We start from the raw sequence: 23,284 nt of genomic DNA on the forward strand, positions 1-23,284 counted from the left end.
CATTTCAGCTCGTTCCCGTCTTCTCCTTCAACAGATTGGAGCATCGAGGTCAGGGATTGGACAGCCAGGGAGAATTCTTGGAAGGCAGCATGGTCTCCCATTTTAATTGGAGACGTGTTCAGGATGTTGTTTAGTTCATTCTGGACTAGCTGACGTGGCTCACCATATCTCGCCTTCAGGGCCTGGAGAGCAGCAGTGTATGGTGTTGCGGAGTGCATAAAGGATTGGGCCAGCCTGTATGCACTGGGAAACCGCAAATGATCCATTAGTACTTGGTATTTGTAGCGTTCTGACAGATGACTGTGAATACCCAGTAGGCTCTCCAATGCCATTTCCAAAAGGACAAATTCACTCTCCTTTCCATTTTCAAAGTATGTCAGTTTGGGTCTGGGAATTCCATAGGCTGAGGCTACTAGAAGTTTCATAATGTTGGCTCCCTCTTCTGGTTGCGTGAAGGATAAACCCGGGACTTCTGATGAGCCCACTGTGGCCTCATTGGGCCGGTCCCCTACTGTCCCAGACCCTCCATTCGTGGCAGCCGGAATTGGGCGAGAGCCCTCCGACCTGTTGTTTGAGGACTGGCCTGGCCCTGGACGAAAGGAACGATTTGCCTTGGTTGGTAATTGGAGGAAAGTCGAAGGAGTGATGCTTTGTCCAGATGGAGGAATGCTAACTTGTGTCACTGGCATAGAGGGCGTTGGCGGAGCGGCCCATCTCCAGTGCTCCGTGTTGGCTGTTGACCCCGGAGCCTCCGAGGACTGTGTGCCATGCTGTACCAGAGGGGCAGATTGGGAAAGAAAGGCAGACCGTTCAGGTCCATGTGGAAGAGTGGTCAGGTCAACTCCCTGTTCGTTCCTCTCCAGGAAGGATGAGACCATCCGTGCCTCCTCTAATTCCCTTCTGGCTTGACGGTGCCATCGCTGCTGTGCCAGGTCCTTGGCAATGAATTCCCTTTCCTGTAGAGCTCTACGAGCCTGCACATCCAATTGGTGACATCGTTCGTCAGCCTGTCGTTCCTCCTCAATCTGATGCTCAATTTCCTCCAAAGCTAATAGTTTCATCCTCTCTTGTAGGACAGCGGTCTGTGAATCGCTGAGGGCTAGTGAATGGCGGCTGCCATGGCCACTTCCAAAGGGGTATCCACTGGTCGAACTCCCACTCCGTCTAGAGTGCTTCGACGATTTCCCATTAGTTAAGGGGTGAGCGGAGCCTGCCTCTGGAAGCTGGTCGACCTGTGCAGTGGGAATGACCTCCTCCATAGGTTCTTCACGTAGACCACTTTCCTGCTCCAAAGCAGTTTCCGGTCCTTGGCTCAGAGGGGATGGTTGATGGCTGAAACGTATAGTTGATCCATCAACTCTTTGAGCTCTGGTGGGCTTGCCCTTTGATGTCGGAACCTCGACCACATAATCCTTAAGATAACCAGGTGCTTGCCTGGTTCTTCTGGTGCTGCTGGTGGTTGAGGATGAAGCCTTTGTTGCTTTAGGCTTAGCTCCTGGATATTTCCTTTGTTCCAAGACCTTTCCCTCAGCTGCTCTCTCCTCCTCGCTTCTTCCTTCCAGTGGAGACAATTCTTCCCTCCCCACCTCCATTTCCTTTTCACCCGTCTTTGGTTCAGTCATCATCCGGCTCAAAGGACCATTGAAAGATTAGTGGAATCTGTGTGGGTAGCTGGACAGGTAGGATGACTGACAGTGAAGGTGAACAGGTGGTCACGTGTCAGGTGACAGAGGAATGGATGAGACTGAGGCAGGAATTCCTTTAACCATAAAGTGGTATATTTACTGAGTAGTCTGTGCTGCATCACAAAGGAAACAAATAACATGTATACAATCAAATTCATAATCAAAGATCAAATCATATCAGTCATTATTAACACAAGTTAAGGAATTCAACAGTCCAGTTCATTAAGAAGTCAATAGTAATCATCCGCGAGTCATTTAGGCTCATAACTATATCATAAATCATGAAAGAATACAAACAGTGAATGGTTATACAATCTATAATCTCCATGATCAAAGTCAATCAGTTAGCAAACAATGACGTTTCTCATTTCACTCTTTCAATTGTCTTCATGTACATATAATTAATTTCAATACACATGAACCATATCGATTGCATAATTGGCCTATGAGGATCCGTAGGGCCGTGATCATTGACAATTCACATTACACAATATGTTTGAAGCTACGCTCCAAGCCGCGCTCCGCGGTAATAACTATTAACAGTAACTGAATGGCCCACTCTCCTGATCGCCACTGATAATTCAGAAAGGTAACATGAAAGGTAACAGAGACGGTGGACTTACGTGGATTCATGGACGCACAGAACTTCTGGATGAGATGGAATTAAGGAAGAGAAAGCAGCGAGATCAGGCGATGGCAATTTCCTCCTTTTAGGGAGTTGAGATCTGTCGGACATTTCCACCTGACCTAATTAAAGCGCCCCTGGCCCAGCTGAGTAAATGGCAATGAATTAAAGGAGTATTCCACCAACTCCATGGGCCTTTTCTACATATTTTCTAAATATACTAAATATTTTCTGCTCCCGCTGTCATGGAATTGCCCTATATGTCACCCTACGATCCACACACACACACACACACATACACGGCTCTCTGCAGGTCATTCACTAGGTCCCCCCGTGTGGTTCTGGGATTTCTGCTCACCGTTCTTGTGATCATTTTGACCCCACGGGGTGAGATCTTGCGTGGAGCCCCAGATCGAGAGAGATTATCAGTGGTCTTGTATGTCTTCCATTTCCTAATAATTGCTCCCACAGTTGATTTCTTCAAACCAAGCTGCTTACCTATTACAGATTCAGTCTTCCCAGTCTGGTGCAGGTCTACAATTTTGTTTCTGGTGTCCTTGGACAGCTCTTTGGTCTTGGCCATAGTGGAGTTTGGAGTGTGACTATTTGAGGTTGTGGACAGGTGTCTTTTATACTGATAACAAGTTCAAACAGGTGCCATTAATACAGGTAACGAGTGGAGGACAGAGGAGCCTCTTAAAGAAGAAGTTACAGGTCTGTGAGAGCCAGGAATCTTGCTTGTTTATAGGTGACCAAATAATATTTTCCACCATAATTTGCAAATAAATTCATTAAAAATCCTACAATGTGATTTTCTGGATTTTTTTTCTCATTTTGTCTGTCATAGTTGAAGTGTAAGTATGATGAAAATTACAGGTCTCTCTCATCATTTTAAGTGGGAGAACTTACACAATTGGTGGCTGACTAAATATTTTTTCGCCCCAATGTATACAGTATGGTGTCCCTCATGGCAGTTGCCTTGGGTGATTACTTTTCAAGATTTTTACAAAATGAATTGCCACTGAAACTCTAAATAAGGAGATACAGTCAGTATCACAAAGGGTGATTAATAGTAAACTGGTCTTAAATACATCTACAACTAAAAGCATTGTATATGGTTCAAAACATTCTCTAAGACCTAAACCTCAACTGGAGTTGTGTATATAGGGTGTGACCATTGATGAAGTTGAGGAAGCTAAACTCCTAAGTATAACATTGGATGGTCAATTATCATGTTCAAATCATATTGACAAAGTTGTTATGAAGATTGGGAGGTGTATGTCTGTTATAAAAAGATGCTCATCGTTTATGAGACAAAAATCAACAGTACTATTTAAGGCTCTGGTCTTGTCCCATTTTGATTACTGTCTGTAATATGGTCAAGCGCTGCAAAGAAAGACCTAGCAAAGCTGCAGCTGGCTCAAAACACAGCAGCATGCCTTGTCCTTAACCGCACATACAGAACTAACATCAACAACATGCAGGCCAGTCTTTCCTGGTTGATGAGAGATTAACTGCTTTTCTTCTAGCTTTCATGAGAAATATTACTGTGATGACAATTTCAGATTGTCTGCATAATCATTTTACATTCAGCTCAGACACCCATACATACTCCACAAGACCCTGCCACCAGGGTTATCCTTACAGTCCCAAAGTCCAAAACCAATTCACGGCAATGCACAGTATTGTACAGAGCCATGATAGCATGAGACTCTCTTCCATTTCCTATTACTCAATCAAATAGCAAAATGACATTTGAAAAACATCTCATGGAATGGTGGGGACTATGTGGACTAGAGTTGTGAGTGGAGCTGGAGCGGAGCGAGGGGCAGAGTGCGCCTAATTTGTAGTTTCCACAACTGATGTGTCCACAACTAAGGAATCATTGTGGAATCTGAAAAGACATGTATCCCGAAAGCATGATGATGCACTTACTACGTGTACATGCTCAAAGAAAGGAATGAGGTGGGTAAGATAACTAAGGTTGTCATTGTAGCAAAGTATTTATGAACAAAAAATCAAATCTCTGAAACGTTTCATTCATGTTTGTTCTATTATCTATATAATAGGCCATAATAGATTTTGGCCCAGTTGTGGAAACTCCCACATTCAAGGAGCTTTCTGTTTAAATTGGGTCATTTTGCCTAAAAACCTTTGGGACCACCTATAGATTTTATTTTTTAAACAACTCTGCATCTCTGCCCAGCCTGGCCAAAAGGGAGTTTATCCATCCCCAGTGGCCCTGCAAGTGTGGAGAAGAGGTTCTCTGCTGCTGGCCGGCTCTCCAGGCACCATCGCATGAGCCTGAAGCCACAGACTGGCCAAACTCATGATTCTAAAAATGAATTCAAATGCACTAATAACACATTTTTCATTTAATTTGAAGTAATTCACAGCCTATATGCATAATTTATATAGACTACAATGATGAGATACAGTGAAATGTTTAAATGCTGAGCACTTTATGTCCCTTCCAGCCTGTTGTGTTGCACTCGCAAATGCTTCACAATTAATTAATTTATAGCCTAAATAATACATTTTTGCACCTTCTTAGGCTCCCTGTCTGGTTCTTGACCTATTTATGCTGTTTAATATGACAAGTAGCCTACTTGAAATGATATGTGCTTCTTACATTCACCTTTTCAAGTTTATTCAAATACTTTTCATTCAAATCATGTGGTTTGGTTCCAATACCTCAAAACCAAATGGTAGCAGCGCAGTTGTCCAAGTAGTCAGAGAAATAAATGGCTGTTGGTTAAATTGTCATTTGAATGAATGGAGCTGCAGTTGTTTCCTGTGAGCGGTTTTCAGTGGAGCTGTTGGAAAGGACGTAGGGAGTGGAGCGCGACCACTGCTCCATGAGCAAGATTTCCAACCACTCAACTCCGCTAACATACTCTGATGTGGGCACACACACACACACACACACACACACACACACACACACACACACACACACACACACACACACACACACACAAAGAGACACACTAACACACACATTATTTGTGTTGTTGTATTGTTTGTATATACTGCAGTTGTATTTGACATTTGTATGACTGTCCTTGTCTATTAGTGTATCAGTGTTTTGTTACTCATGTTTTGTGTTTTTTGTTGGCCCCAGGAATAGTTCATGCTTCTCAGGAGAGAAAAATGCCCCCTACATGCCACAGGGAATAGTTGTTTTAGCATGTGTTGGCATTCCATTTTGAGCGATTAGGGACCTGCTTGAAGCCGGATATTAGCACGTTGGATAAGTACAAACCAGGTTTCTGTACATTGCAGTTAACCAAGTTCCAGTCATGTCAGATCAGTGATTACATTATAGACGGGAAGGAAGGAAGGATAGGGCTATATTGAATTATGCATGAATGTATTAGCAGTTCTACACTCCAGTACGAAAATAAAGAAATGCAAGCACTCACCACTGGATAAGACCGTCAGCTAAATTACTAAAATGTCAAATGTAATAAACACGGCCAATAGGGGGCGCTAGTGACTATGTAATTGAGAAACGCTGTTGTTTACTACATGGTATTGTTGCTCTGCCCTCTGGAGATTTGCAAAGACCGTCGTATACCTACCTACCTGTGTTTACCTTAAATCAGGGTTTCCCAACCCCCCCAACTAATCATCAAGCTTTGATCATTTGAATCAGCTGTGTAGTGTTTGAGCAAAAAAACAAAACGTGCACCTCTTGGGGTCCCGAGGACCGATTTTGGGAAACGTTGCCTTAGATGATTGCTGACAATGGTCGCCAGCGGTTACCTCTACTTCAGGACAGGTGGCCAATAAGAATTCACTGTGGGTGGGGCCCTTAGGGGAAAGAGGAAGCAGCGCTGTTTGCGGAGAAGTATGAAGTCACCCTCTGGATACTGATCTGAGGTCGGCTTTGTATTTCCCCCCCCTAGTGGTTACTGTGAGGGTTTGAGGACTTTAAGCTGAACCTATATCTGTGCTAAAATGCATTCTCTTACCGGAGTTTGTTTTTTGTCACAGGAGGGGTAAAAAACAGTTTCCTGTTCTCAGCTTTGTCCGTATTGTACCAGCCAGCTGCTACACACAGACACAGCACAGCAGTAACATACAACACAAGGTAAGCGCACTGCTCCTATCGCAGAGCAGAAGCGATAAAAGGCAAATGTACAAAGATAATGCTATTATGTTAATAATAGGAGGTGGGTCTGTGTCGTGCAGGGGTGTCAAACTCATATCCACGGACTGCCGAGTGCCAGCGGGTTTTGTTTTTTCCTTCCTGTTAAGACGTAGACAACCAGGTGAGGGGAGTTCCTTACTAATTAGTGAGTGACCTTAATCAATCAAGTAGTGGAGCAGAACCCGCAGACATTCGGCGCTCGGTGGAGTGAGTTTGACACATGTGGTGTAGTAGATTGAGGCTGAAGTGAAAGTGAAAGCGTTTAGTGCTCTACAGTTGAGCATTGCAGAAACCCCAAAACTGAGGTTGTGCGTTTGGCATGTGTTATTGAGAATACATACATATCTTGTATCTGTTTGTTTAGCTTTAGAGTACTTACATAAAGTATCCAGGCACCTGTGACTTTGTAGTATACACATATATATTGAACAAAAATATAAATGCAACATGCAACAATTTCATTGATTTTACTGAGTTACAGTTATGAGGAAATCAGTCAATTGACAAATTCATTATGCCCTAATATATGGATTTCACATGACTGGGAATACAGATGTGTGTAACAGTATAGCTTCCGTCCCTCTCCTCGCCTCGAACCAGGGATCCTCTCCACACATCAACAACTGACACCCACAAAGCATCGTTACCCATCGCTCCACAAAAGCATCAGCCTTTGCAGAGCAAGGGGAACAACTACTTCAAGGTCTCAGCGAGTGACGTCACCGATTGAAACACTATTATCGCACACCACCGCTAACTAGCTAGCCATTACACATCGGTTACATATGCATATGTTGGTCACAGATACCTTAACAAAAAATGGGCCTCACGATGGGCCTCAAGATCTTGTCACTGTATTTTTGTGCATTTAAATTGCCATAGATAAAATGCAACTGTGTTCGTTGTCTGTAACTTATGCCTGCCCATATCATAATCCCAATGCCACCATGGGGCACTCTGTTCGCAACATTGACATCAACAAACCGGTCTCCCACACAATGCCATACACAAGGTCTGCGGTTATGAGGCCGGTTGGACGTACTGCCAAATTCTCTAAAATGACTTGGAGGCGGCTAATGGTAGAGAAATTAACATTCAATTCTCTGGCAACAGCTCTGGTGGCATTCCTGCAGTCAGCATGCCAATTGTACTCTCCCTCAACTTGACATCTGTGGCATTGTGTTGTGTAACAAAACTGCACATTTTAAAGTGGCCTTTTATTGTCCCCAGCACAAGGTGCACCTGTGTAATGATGATGCTGTTTAATTAGCTTCTTGATATGCCACACCTGTCAGGTGTATGGATTATCTTGGTAAACATGGATGTAAACAAATTTGTGCACAACATTTAAGAGAAATAAGGTTTTTGTGCATATGGAACATTTCTGGGATCATTTACTTTCAGCTCATGAAACATGGAACCAGCACTTTAAATGTTGCGTTTAAATTTTTGTTCAGTGTATATGCGAGCGAGCGAGCGAGCGAGCGAGCGAGCGAGCAAACACACACACACTCAAACAGGGCCACACATACGTACACACAAGTCATACACAGAAAGGTGGGTGAGATTTTAAGCTCACAAAAACACACAGCTGTGTTATTCAGAATCGCCTCATAATTCCTCCATGTTAGATTGGCCAGGCCCAGTCACCCCGGGCAACAGGGGAAGCTTATCAGCTCCCCACCCTATTCCCCTACCAGCCTGGCCTAATTCACAATGCTCTTCACACACACACACACACACACACACACACACACACACACACACACACACACACACACACACACACACACACACACACACACACACACACACACACACACACACACACACACACACACAAAGGACAGCGAGTGTGTTATGGAGCTTATCACTGTCCCTAAGGGTCTGGCAGCAACTTCATAGGATCGGATCACATGACTGAAGCCACAGACACCAACACATGTGATGGATGAACCTTCTAGATGGACTGTGTCATGTCCCAAATATTCTTAAAAACCTCCTCTCGTCACCATTGTCCATGGAAACAAGGAGTCTTTTAACAATATTGGGAAATATACAGCACAGAGCATGGGGAAGTGTTAGCGATAACCCAACATTCAAAACAACCACAATACAAGATGGCAGCCTGGCAGACGTACAAGGGAACATTTCTCTCCGTGGTAACAGCTGTTCCAGCGTTGTTTGGCTCCCTCCCGCTCTCTCAGGAGGAAGTGGAGCCCACAGAATGGGTTGTGCTTCCTGTGCGATAACAGCCTCAGTCGCATCTTGCTCTCTCAGCCGTCACATGCACACACACACACACACACACACACACACACACACACACACACACACACACTATGGAAGATACAACACAAAGAGCAACATATCTACTGAACAGGCAAAACAGAAAATACTGGCATTCAAAATGCATCGGCATGAATATAGCATGCATGATGTCTGACCTGTGAGCAGCTCTCAGGCTGTCTCATGGGAAGTCTCTCTCTGCGGGGTTTAAGGATAGAGTGGGAGGAGCTCAGGTAAACAGAGGCGTGTAGCACAACAACTGTCGTCATGGTGCATGTTACCTGTACGTGGTTGTTTACCTACTGTGTGTGAGACAGAGAGGTCATGGTAGGCCAGAAACAGCAAAACAGGATTTTCTGGTGCTAACAACAGTCAGTAACTGCCTGAAGAGTGGAGGACAGGTGAGTAAAAGAGTGGAGAGAAAATGTGAGTGACTGAGTGAACAAATAGAGAGGTGGAGGAGGGGAAAACCTAGAAAGTAAAGGAGCGTGTGTGCATGTTATCCTATCTTTAATTTAATTGTTTTATTTCACCTTTATTTAACCAGGTAGGCCAGTTGAGTTCTCAGTTCTCATTTACAACTGCGACCTGGCCAAGATAAAGCAAAGCAGTGCGACACAAACAACAACACAGAGTTACACATGGAATAAACAAACGTACAGTCAACAACACAATAGAAAAGTCTATATTACAGTCTATATAACGTGACAACAAGGACAAGGCCTTAAACACAGAGAGGACAGGGCTGGGTTGCTGTTGGGGGTTGATTGTTTCAGTCACGTGATGATGGTGTTGGGTCAATCGACGTAAAGAGTGCGTTTTGTGTCCCTTTGATATTTTACAAGTTGTGCACCAATATTGCATTTTAAAAGCTTATTCAATGAAGTGCCCATTGAAATAAACCACATGGAAAATTCAATACGTCTGTTTTTTGATATGAATAAAGACTTGTTAAAGCATCCCTCTGTGACTTCTAGGACGATTTAAACCCATTTAAACCCCAAAATGTGTCCTCGTTTTCACCACCATTGTAAAGCCCTAGTTATTTTGTTGCTTTGACAAAGTGTCAAGAAATGTTTTTATTTCGTGTGATTAGTGTGATCTATTTAAGTCTGTTCCTCATTTTAATGCCAACCCTGCTATGGTGACTCGTTTTAATGTCAACCCTGCTATGGTGACTCGTTTTAATGTCAACCCTGCTATGGTGACTCATTTATTTTATTTTATCTAAAGAAACATTGAACATCTAATTGTCAAATCATAGTGGAAAAGCAGGTTTTGTGGTGGAAAAGCGAGCAAATCGATCACACTGTAACAAGCCAACCGTGTAGTTTTTATTGTGTTAAAAAATAAATAAAATAAAGCTTGCATTCAATTGCCCCACCCTGTTGCACACAACAAGCTTCCATTTCCTCTGTCACAGGGGGATTTATGGCTGATTTAAAGAAGTGGGATTTATGGCTGATTTAAAGAAGTGGGATTTATGGCTGATTTAAAGAAGGGGGATTGATGGCTGATTTAAAGAAGGGGAATTGATGGCTGATTTAAAGAAGTGGGATTTATGGCTGATTTAAAGAAGTGGGATTTATGGCTGATTTAAAGAAGGGGAATTGATGGCTGATTTAAAGAAGGGGGATTTATGGCTGATTTAAAGAAGGGGGATTTATGGCTGATTTAAAGAAGGGGATTTATGGCTGATTTAAAGAAGGGGAATTGATGGCTGATTTAAAGAAGGGGGATTGATGGCTGATTTAAAGAAGGGGGATTTATGGCTGATTTAAAGAAGGGGGATTTATGGCTGATTTAAAGAAGGGGGATTTATGGCTGATTTAAAGAAGGGGGATTGATGGCTGATTTAAAGAAGGGGGATTTATGGCTGATTTAAATGAAGGGGAATTGATGGCTGATTTAAAGAAGGGGAATTGATGGCTGATTTAAAGAAGGGGAATTGATGGCTGATTTAAAGAAGGGGAATTGATGGCTGATTTAAAGAAGGGGGATTGATGGCTGATTTAAAGAAGGGGGATTTATGGCTGATTTAAAGAAGGGGAATTGATGGCTGATTTAAAGAAGGGGGATTGATGGCTGATTTAAAGAAGGGGGATTTATGGCTGATTTAAAGAAGGGGAATTGATGGCTGATTTAAAGAGCCACTGAACACGCCGATTGACACGTTTTTCTGTTGATCATTAGAAAAACAAGATTTCAGTCTTGGAAGTGTGTTTCTTGACCGATTCCGCGTGTGGTTAATGATGTTTGTCCCACATGAGACACTAGACATGGAAGCCTATTTCACATCCTCAAAACTCCCAGAATGAATCTAAAATAACTCAAGACATCTGTCATTTTAATGTTTTAGTTGCTCAATTTTACGAAGAGGTTTGGTGTAGTATTTAACAAGTTAGAAAATGCGTGACGTCTTATTTAAGTAAACAAAGTCAGAGCTGTTGGGGAGGTCTGTCTCAATAGATATATTTCCACAACCTTGTCCAGTGATAATGATTTTCTTTGTCGACATTTAGAAAGTTTGCATAGAAAATACATGCAACAATTATCTGCTAGGGTGAGTTTCCATTGATCTATCCTGTGTCTATGAAAACAGCTGGACATAATGATGTCACACCTTAAATTTTTTTTTTGCAAAAACCTAGTGTAAATAAAAATGTAGTGGTTGAAGTGTTTCCATTACCCATTTAGGTAAATTGTGCATTAATAAATTGGCGACGGCATAAAATTATGCCCCCCCACCCCCACCATCCGTTTTTTGTCTCATGTAGCCCGCGAAAGCCAGCATGGATAAAATGCAATAATTTACTAATATTTTCCATATTCTAATAATTATCATGTACCAACATATCGCCACGGTCCATGCCTTGCTGAAACTTGCATTCCTGTAGATCTGAAATAATTGGATGGTGAAACCTCCAAGCCAACCAGATAAGCAAGGCCAAGCATTTCAGGCATTCTTGCACATCAGGACAATCCCTGTTCTGCAAAGAAACATACATTTTTATCTGGCAAGCAGTAGGCATTTAGCATTAAATGTGGAGTGGAGCTTATTGGTACGTGATTAGCCTACATCACGTGCCCGGCATATTTTCAAAAGTATTCGGCAATCATAATTTATTTTTTAAAATAGTTTCCACCATCATTTGTTGCAATAAACAAAGTTAGACAAAATAAAAATCGACCCCTGTTGAACGATACAATATTTGTAGATCTTTAACCTCTTACCTCTTAAGATGGGAAAAAGTTGAACATGTGCTCTTTTATGACGGACAGAATGTTAAAATTAGGTCAAATAAAAGTTGTTTTTTTCTTCACCAAATTAATTACACTACCCAAAAGTACTCAATTGGTGGAACAACAGTACCCTGTTATAATGATGTAGGAGTGATGGGCGAAGATGTAGGTTTTTCAGTCTTGTTTCTTATTGATGCCTGTTAGTAACGCAACAAATCTCTTATGAGTGTTTGTCTAGAAAATGTACATTACAGTCTGTGTCGGGGTGTGAAGAAATCCTAATAAGATTAAACAGCCTTCAAAAACACAGGTAATCATTACCTAGCACTTTTTGTGATTCCTTCTCTCTGTAGTAATGTAACCCTGTGTCTGTCTGTTCGCTCTGTGCTTATCTCTCATATGAACTATTCCAAACACATTCCAGACGTGCCTGCCCTGACCAGAGGGAAAGCACCATATCTCCGAATGAGGAGTTTCCCCTCCCTTCAAACTGACACACACACACACACACACACGTCAGGGTGACCTGGCACAGTGTATGGATGATACACACCCTAATGCAGAAGTCCATTGTCCGACCTGAGCATTAGGTTCTCTGAGCAGGCGCAGTTGCTCTTTTTTTGCCTCCTCCCACCCCTCCCCCATACACACACACAAACACACTCATGACGCAGTCCGGAAGCTTCTTTCCTGTTGCTGGTTTGGTCTCTTTAGAAAGGGAGATAAGAAAGCAGTGCGTGTGAGAGCTGAGAGAAAGAGAGCAGAAGGTCTGTGTGGCATAATAGTGTGATAAGAGGGATATGAATATAAACAGTTGCTTGTTATAAGAGGCCTTGGCTCAGTTTGACAGAGGACAGTGTTTTTGCCCCTCACTAACAGACTGAACCCACAGACTGTTGTTCTGCCAGCGGAGTTTATAGAGCCCTGATCATGTGATTCTGTTCACTGTCTGCACTTTGATCAGAAAGAGTGTGGCTTATGTAGTCTACAAGTAGAGTTATCATGGCTTGAAGAGACTTCTCTAATGTAATCTCTTTCTCTTCTCCCTCCCTCCCACCACCAGTCTCTCTCTGTTCCCTTTTCTCAGGTTGAGACCACAGGACCGTTGGCGGCCTCCACTTCTTCATCGAGGGTAGAAACTTAGAAAGAGAGAAGGAAACAAGTAATTGATTCTCCCTGCAAATTCTCTGTCTCTGCTCCTGTTCAACATCTCATCTATGGAACATCAACTGAGGACTCCTGCAGGATTTTACCTCAACAATTTAACCAACTAGCCAAGCCAACACTCACTCTTCTGAGAGGTCAAGCCACTGTGCTGGAGTGAGGAACGAGTTACTAGCCAGCTATTTATCTGAAGTTACTTTCATTTAGACAGTTTAGTCACTGTGCTGTTCAGGCATGCAGTTAAGAGTGACTCATCCTCAGGAGGACCTGTGAGAAACAGACAGGGGGAAGCTTTTGATACGACTCTCTGCTCAGGAACCTCTGGAACACAGAACCTGTGATTTGACACCTGTAACTTGGTGCTCTGGAACTTAGAACGTGTTGTGTGAAACTGTTGGCCATCTGATGTGGAATGCTGGGATGATGACATCGTAGACCTGTTATTGGAGTATTCTGGGATGTCTTCCATGCTGCAGCAGACGGAACTCATCTTTGAGTTTGCCAGCGACCACGTGAACAATGGACTACAGGTGGGAACAACTGTGTGTGTGTGTGTGTGTGTGTGTGTGTGTGTGTGTGTGTGTTTGCACACCAACCGATAAAACATCAAGCCTCTTTTAAAATCACATGTCAGTGTAGAACCACTTGGGAAATGACATATCAAAGTGCAGACAAGCTGTATTGAACCAGAGATAGAATCTACATGTAGAGTAGCCAAGGATAACATGAGGATAACGTCAGCCATAGTTATTGAAAGATCAGCACCAATTTACATTGGGAACATACTGACCTATTTCAAATAGGAACAGTGAAAGTAGTCCTCTCACTCACACAACTCTTAAGTTAAAACCCTAAAGTCTAGCCTCACTGTATGTCAGTGTACAACCTCTGCCAAGATTTCAGAACCTCGTGGCACAGATGTTAGTACCCTTCCAATTTAACTGCAGAGTTGCTAGTTCAAGCCTTACCTTGGCTGTTGTCTTACAATATCAAACATTAGATATTGGAAATGATTAAATAAAGCATTGGCTCAAATGTAAAATAACTAAATTGAAGTGAGTGATAGATCATTTGTCCCTGTGTTGCAGCTGGATGAGCACTTGGCCTATCCTGCAGTGATAGTGGAGCAGATCCCACAATCCCACCTGCTCTCCTACACAGGCCTGGCCTGTGAGCAGACACACACAGAAGACCACCTGCTAACAACAGGTAACAACAAACACGCACGGTCTAATGAAGGCAATCTGTGGTTGATCAGCTTGGCCTTCTTGGCATTATCAACAGCACCTGTAGACAGAAACAGACACATTGACGTAGTAGATTAGGAGGGTTACGTTTGGGTAAGATGTTAGGGTAAGGGGTCTGACTAACAGGTAGGGGGGGTTTTCTGTATAGCTGGGGGGTGTAGGCTCCGAGGCTTCATTCAGCTCCTGAGAGAAAATGTCAGTGTATAACAGGAGGGTGATATGCACATCCTAAACTGTGCTGGGCAAAACAATTCATGATACAGACTTTGTGCAGTCAGTCAGTACATTCAGGTGGTTAGACGGTTAGCTTGCTATGGTAGAAAGGTTATCTAGCACACTAACTACTTCGACTAAGATGCTATCTGATGTGTTTATAGCACATATCCTTACTGGAGTATAACAACTGAGCAGTTTCAGTCTAAAATACTGTAGTTTAGTACTGTGGCTAACTTAGCTTCTATATAACGAGGCATTTAGAAAGAATACCGTAGCTGGGTCATTTAGAAAGAATACCCTAGCTGGGTCATTCAGAAAGAATACCCTAGCTGGGTCATTCAGAAAGAATACCCTAGCTGGGTCATTTAGAAAGAATACCCTAGCTGGGTCATTCAGAAAGAATACCCTAGCTGGGTCATTCAGAAAGAATACCCTAGCTGGGTCATTCAGAAAGAATACCCGAGCTGGGTCATCCAGAAAGAATACTCTAGCTGGGTCATTCAGAAAGAATACCCTAGCTGGGTCATTCAGAAAGAATACCCTAGCTGGGTCATTTAGAAAGAATACCCGAGCTGGGTCATTTAGAAAGAATACCCTAGCTGGGTCATTCAGAAAGAATACCCTAGCTGGGTCATTCAGAAAGAATACCCTAGCTGGGTCATTTAGAAAGAATACTCTAGCTGGGTCATTCAGAAAGAATACCCTAGCTGGGTCATTCAGAAAGAATACCCTAGCTGGGTCATTCAGAAGGAATACCCTAGCTGGGTCATCCAGAAAGAATACCCTAGCTGGGTCATTTAGAAAGAATACTCTAGCTGGGTCATTCAGAAAGAATACCCTAGCTGGGTCATCCAGAAAGAATACCCTAGCTGGGTCATCCAGAAAGAATACCCTAGCTGGGTCATTCATAAAGAATACCCTAGCTGGGTCATTCAGAAAGAATACCCGAGCTGGGTCATCCAGAAAGAATACTCTAGCTGGGTCATTCAGAAAGAATACCCTAGCTGGGTCATTCAGAAGGAATACCCTAGCTGGGTCATCCAGAAAGAATACCCTAGCTGGGTCATTTAGAAAGAATACCCTAGCTGGGTCATTCAGAAAGAATACCCTAGCTGGGTCATTCAGAAAGAATACCCTAGCTGGGTCATTTAGAAAGAATACCCTAGCTGGGTCATTCAGAAAGAATACCCGAGCTGGGTCATCCAGAAAGAATACCCTAGCTGGGTCATTCAGAAAGAATACCCTAGCTGGGTCATTTAGAAAGAATACCCTAGCTGGGTCATTCAGAAAGAATACCCTAGCTGGGTCATTCAGAAAGAATACCCTAGCTGGGTCATTCAGAAGGAATACCCTAGCTGGGTTATCCAGAAAGAATACCCTAGCTGGGTCATTTAGAAAGAATACCCTAGCTGGGTCATTCAGAAAGAATACCCTAGCTGGGTCATTCAGAAAGAATACCCTAGCTGGGTCATTCAGAAAGAATACCCTAGCTGGGTCATTTAGAAAGAATACCCTAGCTGGGTCATTCAGAAAGAATACCCTAGCTGGGTCATTCAGAAAGAATACCCTAGCTGGGTCATTCAGAAAGAATACCCTAGCTGGGTCATTTAGAAAGAATACCCTAGCTGGGTCATTCAGAAAGAATACCCTAGCTGGGTCATTTAGAAAGAATACCCTAGCTGGGTCATTTAGAAAGAATACCCTAGCTGGGTCATTTAGAAAGAATACCCTAGCTGGGTCATTCAGAAAGAATACCCTAGCTGGGTCATTTAGAAAGAATACCCTAGCTGGGTCATTTAGAAAGAATACCCTAGCTGGGTCATTCAGAAAGAATACCCTAACTGGGTCATTCAGAAAGAATACCCTAGCTGGGTCATTTAGAAAGAATACCCTAGCTGGGTCATTCAGAAAGAATACCCTAGCTGGGTCATTCAGAAAGAATACCCTAGCTGGGTCATTCAGAAAGAATACCCTAGCTGGGTCATTTAGAAAGAATACCCTAGCTGGGTCATTTAGAAAGAATACCCTAGCTGGGTCATTCAGAAAGAATACCCTAGCTGGGTCATTTAGAAAGAATACCCTAGCTGGGTCATTCAGAAAGAATACCCTAGCTGGGTCATTCAGAAAGAATACCCTAGCTGGGTCATTCAGAAAGAATACCCTAGCTGGGTCATTCAGAAAGAATACCCTAGCTGGGTCATTCAGAAAGAATACCCTAGCTGGGTCATTCCTATAATGCAGTGTCTTTTCTGTTCACAGGAAATATCACTTCTGTGACCCTGATATCACTTTCCACCCTGTTAGTTTGTTGTAATTCTCCATTTAAGAAAACAACCCCTTTGCTACAATACCCCACACTTTCTCAATGTGGTGTCATCTGTACTTAACTTTACTATTTATATTTTTGACAACTTTTACTATTTACTCCACTACATTCCTAATGAAAATATGTACTTTTTACACCCATACATTTTCCCTGACACCAAAAAGTACTCGTTACAGTTAGAATGCTCAGGCAGGACAGAATTATTGTCCAATTCATTCACCTATCAATATAACACATAGTCATTCCAACTACCTCTGATCCGGCGGACTCACTAAACACCAAACTGCCTTTCTAAATGATGCCTGAGTGTTGGCGTGTGCCTTTCTGGTTTGCTTAAAATAAGGAATTTTACTTTTACTCAAGTATGACAATTAAGTACTTTTTTCACCACTCTACTTAAGTACATTTTTAAAAGCAGATACTTTTAAACTTTACTCAGTAGTATTTTACGAGGTAACATTTACTTTTAGTTGCACCATTTGGCTGTCTTTACTTTTACTCAAGTATAACAATTGAGTACATTTTTCACCACTGTCCGTCTTTCCATGTTTCATGTTGTTAGTCTTTATGTCCCATTCATGTCCACCCTGTTAGGCTAAACTATAGAGAAAATTAACTACTTTTCAAAATGTTAAAATATGTTTGATAGAGAAGTTAAAGTCCTGTTCAAGTGTTCACTATTATGCTAGCTCAATCTTGCTCACTCACAGACATATGGCTAATTTAGGCTCCAAATGTCCACCCTGTTATGATTATACACCTAACAGTTTGGAAAATGCACACAAAGTGCCTGAAAGTCAAATGTCCTTTTTCTGATAGAATATATTTTTTCTTTTATATTTCAACTTTCCCCAAAAAAAGTTATGAGGTCCAAAATGCACGTCAAGGTAGGAATGACCCAGATATCGCTACTCATTTTGGTGAGGGGGCTGTAAACAAAGATCATAAAGCTGGCTGAGCACATGCATACTTTGGCCTTCACACTTGAACCAATCAGAGAAGTTGGAAAATCCAGGAAGTGAAACAAAATACACGTCTTGTGGCTACTGCAGCTTTGACAAAGTTGCTTATCATGTTGCTAGCTCTCTGGAGTAAACAGTTTGTGAAACTAATGATTTAGTAGTGAGGCTGTTAATGCAAGTAAATGTGTAGCCAATAGGTTTTTGTAGCTTCACTTGTCTACTTTCTAGCATGTTCAATCGTTCAGCCATGGCTTGTTACAACATTATTATGGCCATCTCAGTTTAAGCTTGATTTTGCTAGCCAGCGAATATACAGTTAGACTTTTGTTGTGATAGAAAGCAGTGGAGGCTGCTAAGGGGAGGAAGGCTCATAATGGCTAAAACTGCGCAAATGGAATGGCATCACACACATAGAAACCATCCATGTGTTTGGTGTATTCGATACCATTCTGCTCCAGCTATGCTAGCTAACAGTGTAGAAGCTAGATAGCCCTCTTGTTTACTCCCACTGTCCCATCACTAGGGATAGGCCCACAGACAGAGCCATGATGTCATGCTGACACATTACCCCGCCTCTCTCTCTACATATCTTCCCTGTATCCCAATCTCTCTCCTATCTCTCCGTCTACAGTGGAGGACAGTGAGAGTGGAGATGAGGAAACCATGGAAACACTGGTGGCAGCTGAGACTCTCCTCAACATGGACTCCCCTGACTCCCTCTCTCTGGACCAACAGCACTACAGTGAGACACACACACACACACACACACACACACACACACACACACACACACACACACACACACACACACACACACACACACACACACACACACACACACACACACACACACACACACACACACACACACACACACACACACACACACACACACACACACACACACACACACACACACACACACACACACACACACACAGCTAGTTTAAGTTAGTAGCTCAGGGAGTAATTTGTTTTGCGTAAACAAATCTAACTGGGTTTGGAGCTTGTCTACCATCACAATGGCCACGTTCAGTTGCCAAACATTGTTGAACGTTGCAGATCAGAGCTGATATGATCTCTTATTATACATGTCAGAGGGGCATGTTATTCTACATAGCCTATTTCTATCGGGAATGTTCCAAAACATTGCATCCTGCTGAACGCACCCCAGGTTTCTTTGTATCACTCCCTAGTGCAAACAAGCATCTATATTTCTGCTCTGCTTGGAGCAGATGTATTCATCCTGTTCTCATATATAATCAAATTGTCTCCTTGTAGACTCATTTATTACACTGTAACCCCTAACAGTGTGTTTGTCTCCTCCCCTCTAGCCCAGCTGTACGTCCCGGCCCTGGGTGATGTCATCACATCACCCGTTACCCACCAGTTGACGGTGTCAGCGGAAGGCCTTGTGGGAGCTCTGGGCCAGCCCCAGTGGGTCACACTGCAGAGGGAGACTGTTGCTGAGAAACCAAAGAAGAGAGGTTAGATTGTCATTATCTGGCCATGCTTTCAAACTATAAATTGTAATCATAACCACAACAACCTTAGCTCTTATGCCTGCTCATCATTTTTGACAATACAACTACTTTTTCTTTCTCACCTGGCCATTTATGGACTACTGTCATTTTGACAATGTCATTGTGACATAACAACTACTCTGTTATGCATTTTAGCTAAGAAATCCAAAAGGCCTGAATCCCCCACACCGGACATCACATTCAAGAGGGGCAAATACAGCAAAGGTACACACCAATGGCTGTATATGATCAATCACGTGATACCATTCATTTCTATGTGAAGATTCAATAGTGCATTTTGAAGCCATGGAAGTCGGTTAAGATGGTGTCTTATGGCTACATAACGGTTATTGCTATTTGGTATCCTTGGGACGTCCCTACCACATTGAAGTTGACATTTTAAAATGGTAAGGCTTATGGTTAGGTAGGGGTTAGGGTTTAGGATAGGGAGGTCCCAAGGACCCCGGATAGCACTAACTGATGCATAACATACGCTCTTATTGAGTATCTCAAGACTGACTGGGGTACTGCAGGATTTCATTAGCAACTAAATTACCCTTATAACTTCTACTTTATGTGATTTTAAAATAATCTGGTCTTGTAGAAGCAATTATTGGTTCCAAGATTGTCTTAAAAATATATATGTTTACACAAAGAATGACCATGTAGATACCTATTTTCCCATTCACTATAATGGGGATCCTGTTTTCTGCAAACAATGCATGCAGTACCACGGTTGGCCTTGAACTTTGTGGCTTCAATGAGAAGAGGCGGTCGTTTTTCAAATTTATCTAGGCAAGTCAGTTAAGAACAAATTCTTAATTACAATGACGGCCTAGGAACAGTGTTCAGGGGCAGAATGACAGATTTGTTCATCTTTTTTTTTTTACCTTGTCAGCTTGGGGATTCGATCTAGCATTGGCCCAACGCGCTAACCACTAGGCTACCTGCCGTTCTCCTCTGGTACATACACACAAACAGACACACACTCCATCTCACCTCTCCCTCACTTGTTTCAGGTAACACTATGTTCTTGTGGCAGTTCCTGATTGAGCTTCTCCAGGACAGACAGGCCTGCCCACGTTACATCAAATGGACCAATCGGCATGCAGGGATCTTTAAGCTGGTCAACTCCAAGGCTGTGGCCAGACTCTGGGGCAAACACAAGAACAAACCAGACATGAACTATGAGACCATGGGCCGAGCACTCCGGTACGCTGTAGTTAAATGAATTACATTACAATAATAATAAGTTACAGTCTGTGTCCCTGCAGGTGTGTGTGTATCAAAGCTGTCCTCTCTCTGTCCCTGACAGGTACTACTACCAGCGTGGGATTCTGAACAAGGTGGAGGGTCAGAGGCTGGTCTACCAGTTTGCCTCTCTGCCCAAAGACATGGTCTTCATCAGCGACGATGAAGACCAGGAGGACCAAGACAATCATGAGGAAGAAGAGGACGATGGCGATGATGGCGTCCCAGATGACCCAGAGGACAGTCTGCCCTACAGCGACCAATCCCTGGACGATTTAGGGTCCTACGAGCATTCTTTCCTTCCCCCTCCCCAGGCTACCAGAGGCTACCATAGGCCCAGACAGACCAGCACAGGTCCAGCAGCAGCCCAGCGGCGCCGACCCGGCCCAAAACCCAAGACCCAACTCCCGTCCTTAGCCCATCGCAGGACAGTCCTCCGGCCACCAGGGAGCAGTCTGATCCAGCAGCAGCATCTGCCTATAGTCTCAGCTGAGATGCTGCGGACCCTGCAGAACGTGCAGTCTTTGCAGCCTGGTCAGCATGGGTCAGTCTTCAGAACTGCTCAGCTGCTGGGGAGTCTGTGTGAGAGACAGGCTGCTAGTGCAGAACAGACCACCAGTCAGATAGTGACTCTGCAGTTACAGCCCTTGACCTGCCCTGTCAAGCAGGAGGAGCTAGAGGTTAGGACTGAGGAGGACCCAGACTCTGGACTGATTGTGGAGTAGGATGCCCCGAGACATCTGATCAGTATCAGCCACTGTCCTTGCCCCATAGCCAAGATGACTGCAGAAGACAATGATTTTCAAAGGGAGCCTTTAGAGAAAGATGTTGGACAGTTGTGATGTAAATTTGATTTATTTTACAGAAGAGACAGACCTGGATGGTCTTTCTCTCACTCTTACATTCCCTTATGCACCAGAGCCATTCTTACAGAGAGTTAACCAAACTGTCTTCCATGTTGGCACCAAACACTCCATGTCGATAACATTCCTAATCGGCATTCTAACAAGAATGTAATTGTCTTAGAACTCTTGATACCAACATGACAGACATTCTAATTGCCGACCAAAGACATGCACTGGATTCTACAGCCTCGCTGCAGGGCATCCTGCTCTGCTCTATCTCTGTTCGCAATTCAGCTCCACTGAATGCACGGGAGCTTGTGCACTGTTCTTGTTCTCTCAATGTTCTTTTCTCCACCATGACCAGTGCTTTGCACTATTAACATGTACCATTTCTTTGTCACCACTCTCTCTCCTACCAAAGTGCCTCAAATAATAATTTTCCAGCTTTCACCAAAGACAGTCTTAAATCTGTAGCATGCTAGCTACCACATATTGCTCCTTAACATTCTTATTTATGTGTGTGTCACTTGTTGATCTTCAACGTAAACACTCTCATACTGTCACCCACACCAGTAGAAGACCCACCATCAGTGCTTGAGGTAAATGTGTCCTAGTCGATGTGTTCAGGGAGTAAATTCCATAGAGATGGCACATCGCACGGATTGGGGTTCTAGTGTTTGTCAGCAGATCATTCAACGTGCTGTGTTGTAGGGACCACCCGCTGTAGACATCTGACTGCCTACATTTTCCACAGGATTCTACATGTAAAATCGGAAATTACGTTCAGAGATGCTAAGTACTCTCGGCCAGCAAACACTACTGGTGTGTCTGAGCCCTTAACTTTACAGGCTTTTGGTTACATTCATATTTAAGTAGAGAATACAAATAAATACAAATCAAAAGGGATTTTCTGTTTCATTTTTGCAACGGTACTGTTGGCTTTACTGCATTTTAATCTCAATGTTAACAGGGTGGCTGATGACTATCAATGATGATAACTGAATGATAAAACTTCTCTCACGCTTTTGCTTTTAAGAGAGTAAACGTACTTCTGCCAGAGTTGGTAGTTGCCCAATGACCCTAATATATAATAAATATAATAATATATGCCATGATCTAAGGTTTTCCCTGGTCATCATTTGGGGACGGTAAGCTGATCCTAGATCTGCCCCTATGGGCAACTCCTACCTGGAGCCCTTCTGCCAGCAATCTTGTTAGCATTCCTGATATGCTGTAATAGTTATACATGTGCTTTCCTGGACCATATATGCCTTGATATATATGTGTTTGTGAACATGTGACTTAATACTTTTTCTGTCAGTTGTTTCTCAGGTGCATCTGTGTTTATTTGCTGCACAAACACAGTATATACCATCCCAATTCCCAAATGTACTCATCTATGCAAAGAAGTATGATGATGTTGCTTCTCAGGCCTGGACTCTGATCTATGGTTAGTTTTGCTGGTCCTACAAGGATGGCTTATATATATCCTAATAAAAAAGCACATTTTCCCATGCAATCTTTTCCTTTGATAATATTGCCTTATGCTTCTTTGCTTTTGCTGGAAGTCTCTGATATGTGTTACTGCTATTGTGTGAGGAACTAATTGTGAAAATATATACAGAAGGAGTTGATAAAATAGGAATTATTAAACTTGTTTTCAAGAAATAAACGTTTTAATTTTGAATGAATCCTGACTGTTTTTTTTTTTTTTCCAAACCGTGTGAAACTGTTTCTTGCCCGCACCTACTC

At 42.9% G+C, this 23,284-nt stretch overlaps 1 protein-coding gene across 4 annotated transcripts; it reads left to right on the top strand.

Moving 5' to 3' along the window:
- The first annotated feature begins 6,055 nt into the window (after positions 1-6,055).
- LOC118401853 (ETS-related transcription factor Elf-1-like) lies at positions 6,056-23,223 on the top strand. Of its 4 annotated transcripts, XM_035799476.2 has the most exons (9): positions 6,056-6,195; positions 6,310-6,406; positions 13,062-13,692; positions 14,251-14,371; positions 18,545-18,655; positions 19,248-19,400; positions 19,593-19,661; positions 20,456-20,648; positions 20,752-23,223. In XM_035799476.2, the coding sequence occupies exons 3-9, from the start codon at positions 13,621-13,623 to the stop codon at positions 21,410-21,412; spliced, it is 1,380 nt and encodes a 459-aa protein (XP_035655369.1). In that variant the 5' UTR covers positions 6,056-6,195; positions 6,310-6,406; positions 13,062-13,620; the 3' UTR covers positions 21,413-23,223. The 4 variants fall into 4 exon arrangements, with proteins under 4 accessions (XP_035655369.1, XP_035655370.1, XP_035655371.1 ...); XM_035799477.2 differs by lacking the exon at positions 6,056-6,195 and having other exon boundaries at positions 6,271-6,406; XM_035799478.2 differs by lacking the exons at positions 6,056-6,195; positions 6,310-6,406 and adding an exon at positions 8,805-9,156.
- Positions 23,224-23,284: the final 61 nt, after the last annotated feature.

This window comes from Oncorhynchus keta, chromosome 23 (assembly GCF_023373465.1).
Source record: "Oncorhynchus keta strain PuntledgeMale-10-30-2019 chromosome 23, Oket_V2, whole genome shotgun sequence".
NCBI lineage: Eukaryota > Metazoa > Chordata > Actinopteri > Salmoniformes > Salmonidae > Oncorhynchus > Oncorhynchus keta.

Excerpts from the sequence above, each read along its gene's own strand:
- LOC118401853 (XM_035799476.2), top strand. The coding sequence starts at position 13,621 with ATGTCTTCCATGCTGCAGCAGACGGAACTCATCTTTGAGTTTGCCAGC. Across the intron at positions 13,693-14,250 it reads ACGTGAACAATGGACTACAG|CTGGATGAGCACTTGGCCTA; the intron begins GTGGGAACAACT and ends CCTGTGTTGCAG. Across the intron at positions 19,401-19,592 it reads TGAGAAACCAAAGAAGAGAG|CTAAGAAATCCAAAAGGCCT; the intron begins GTTAGATTGTCA and ends TATGCATTTTAG.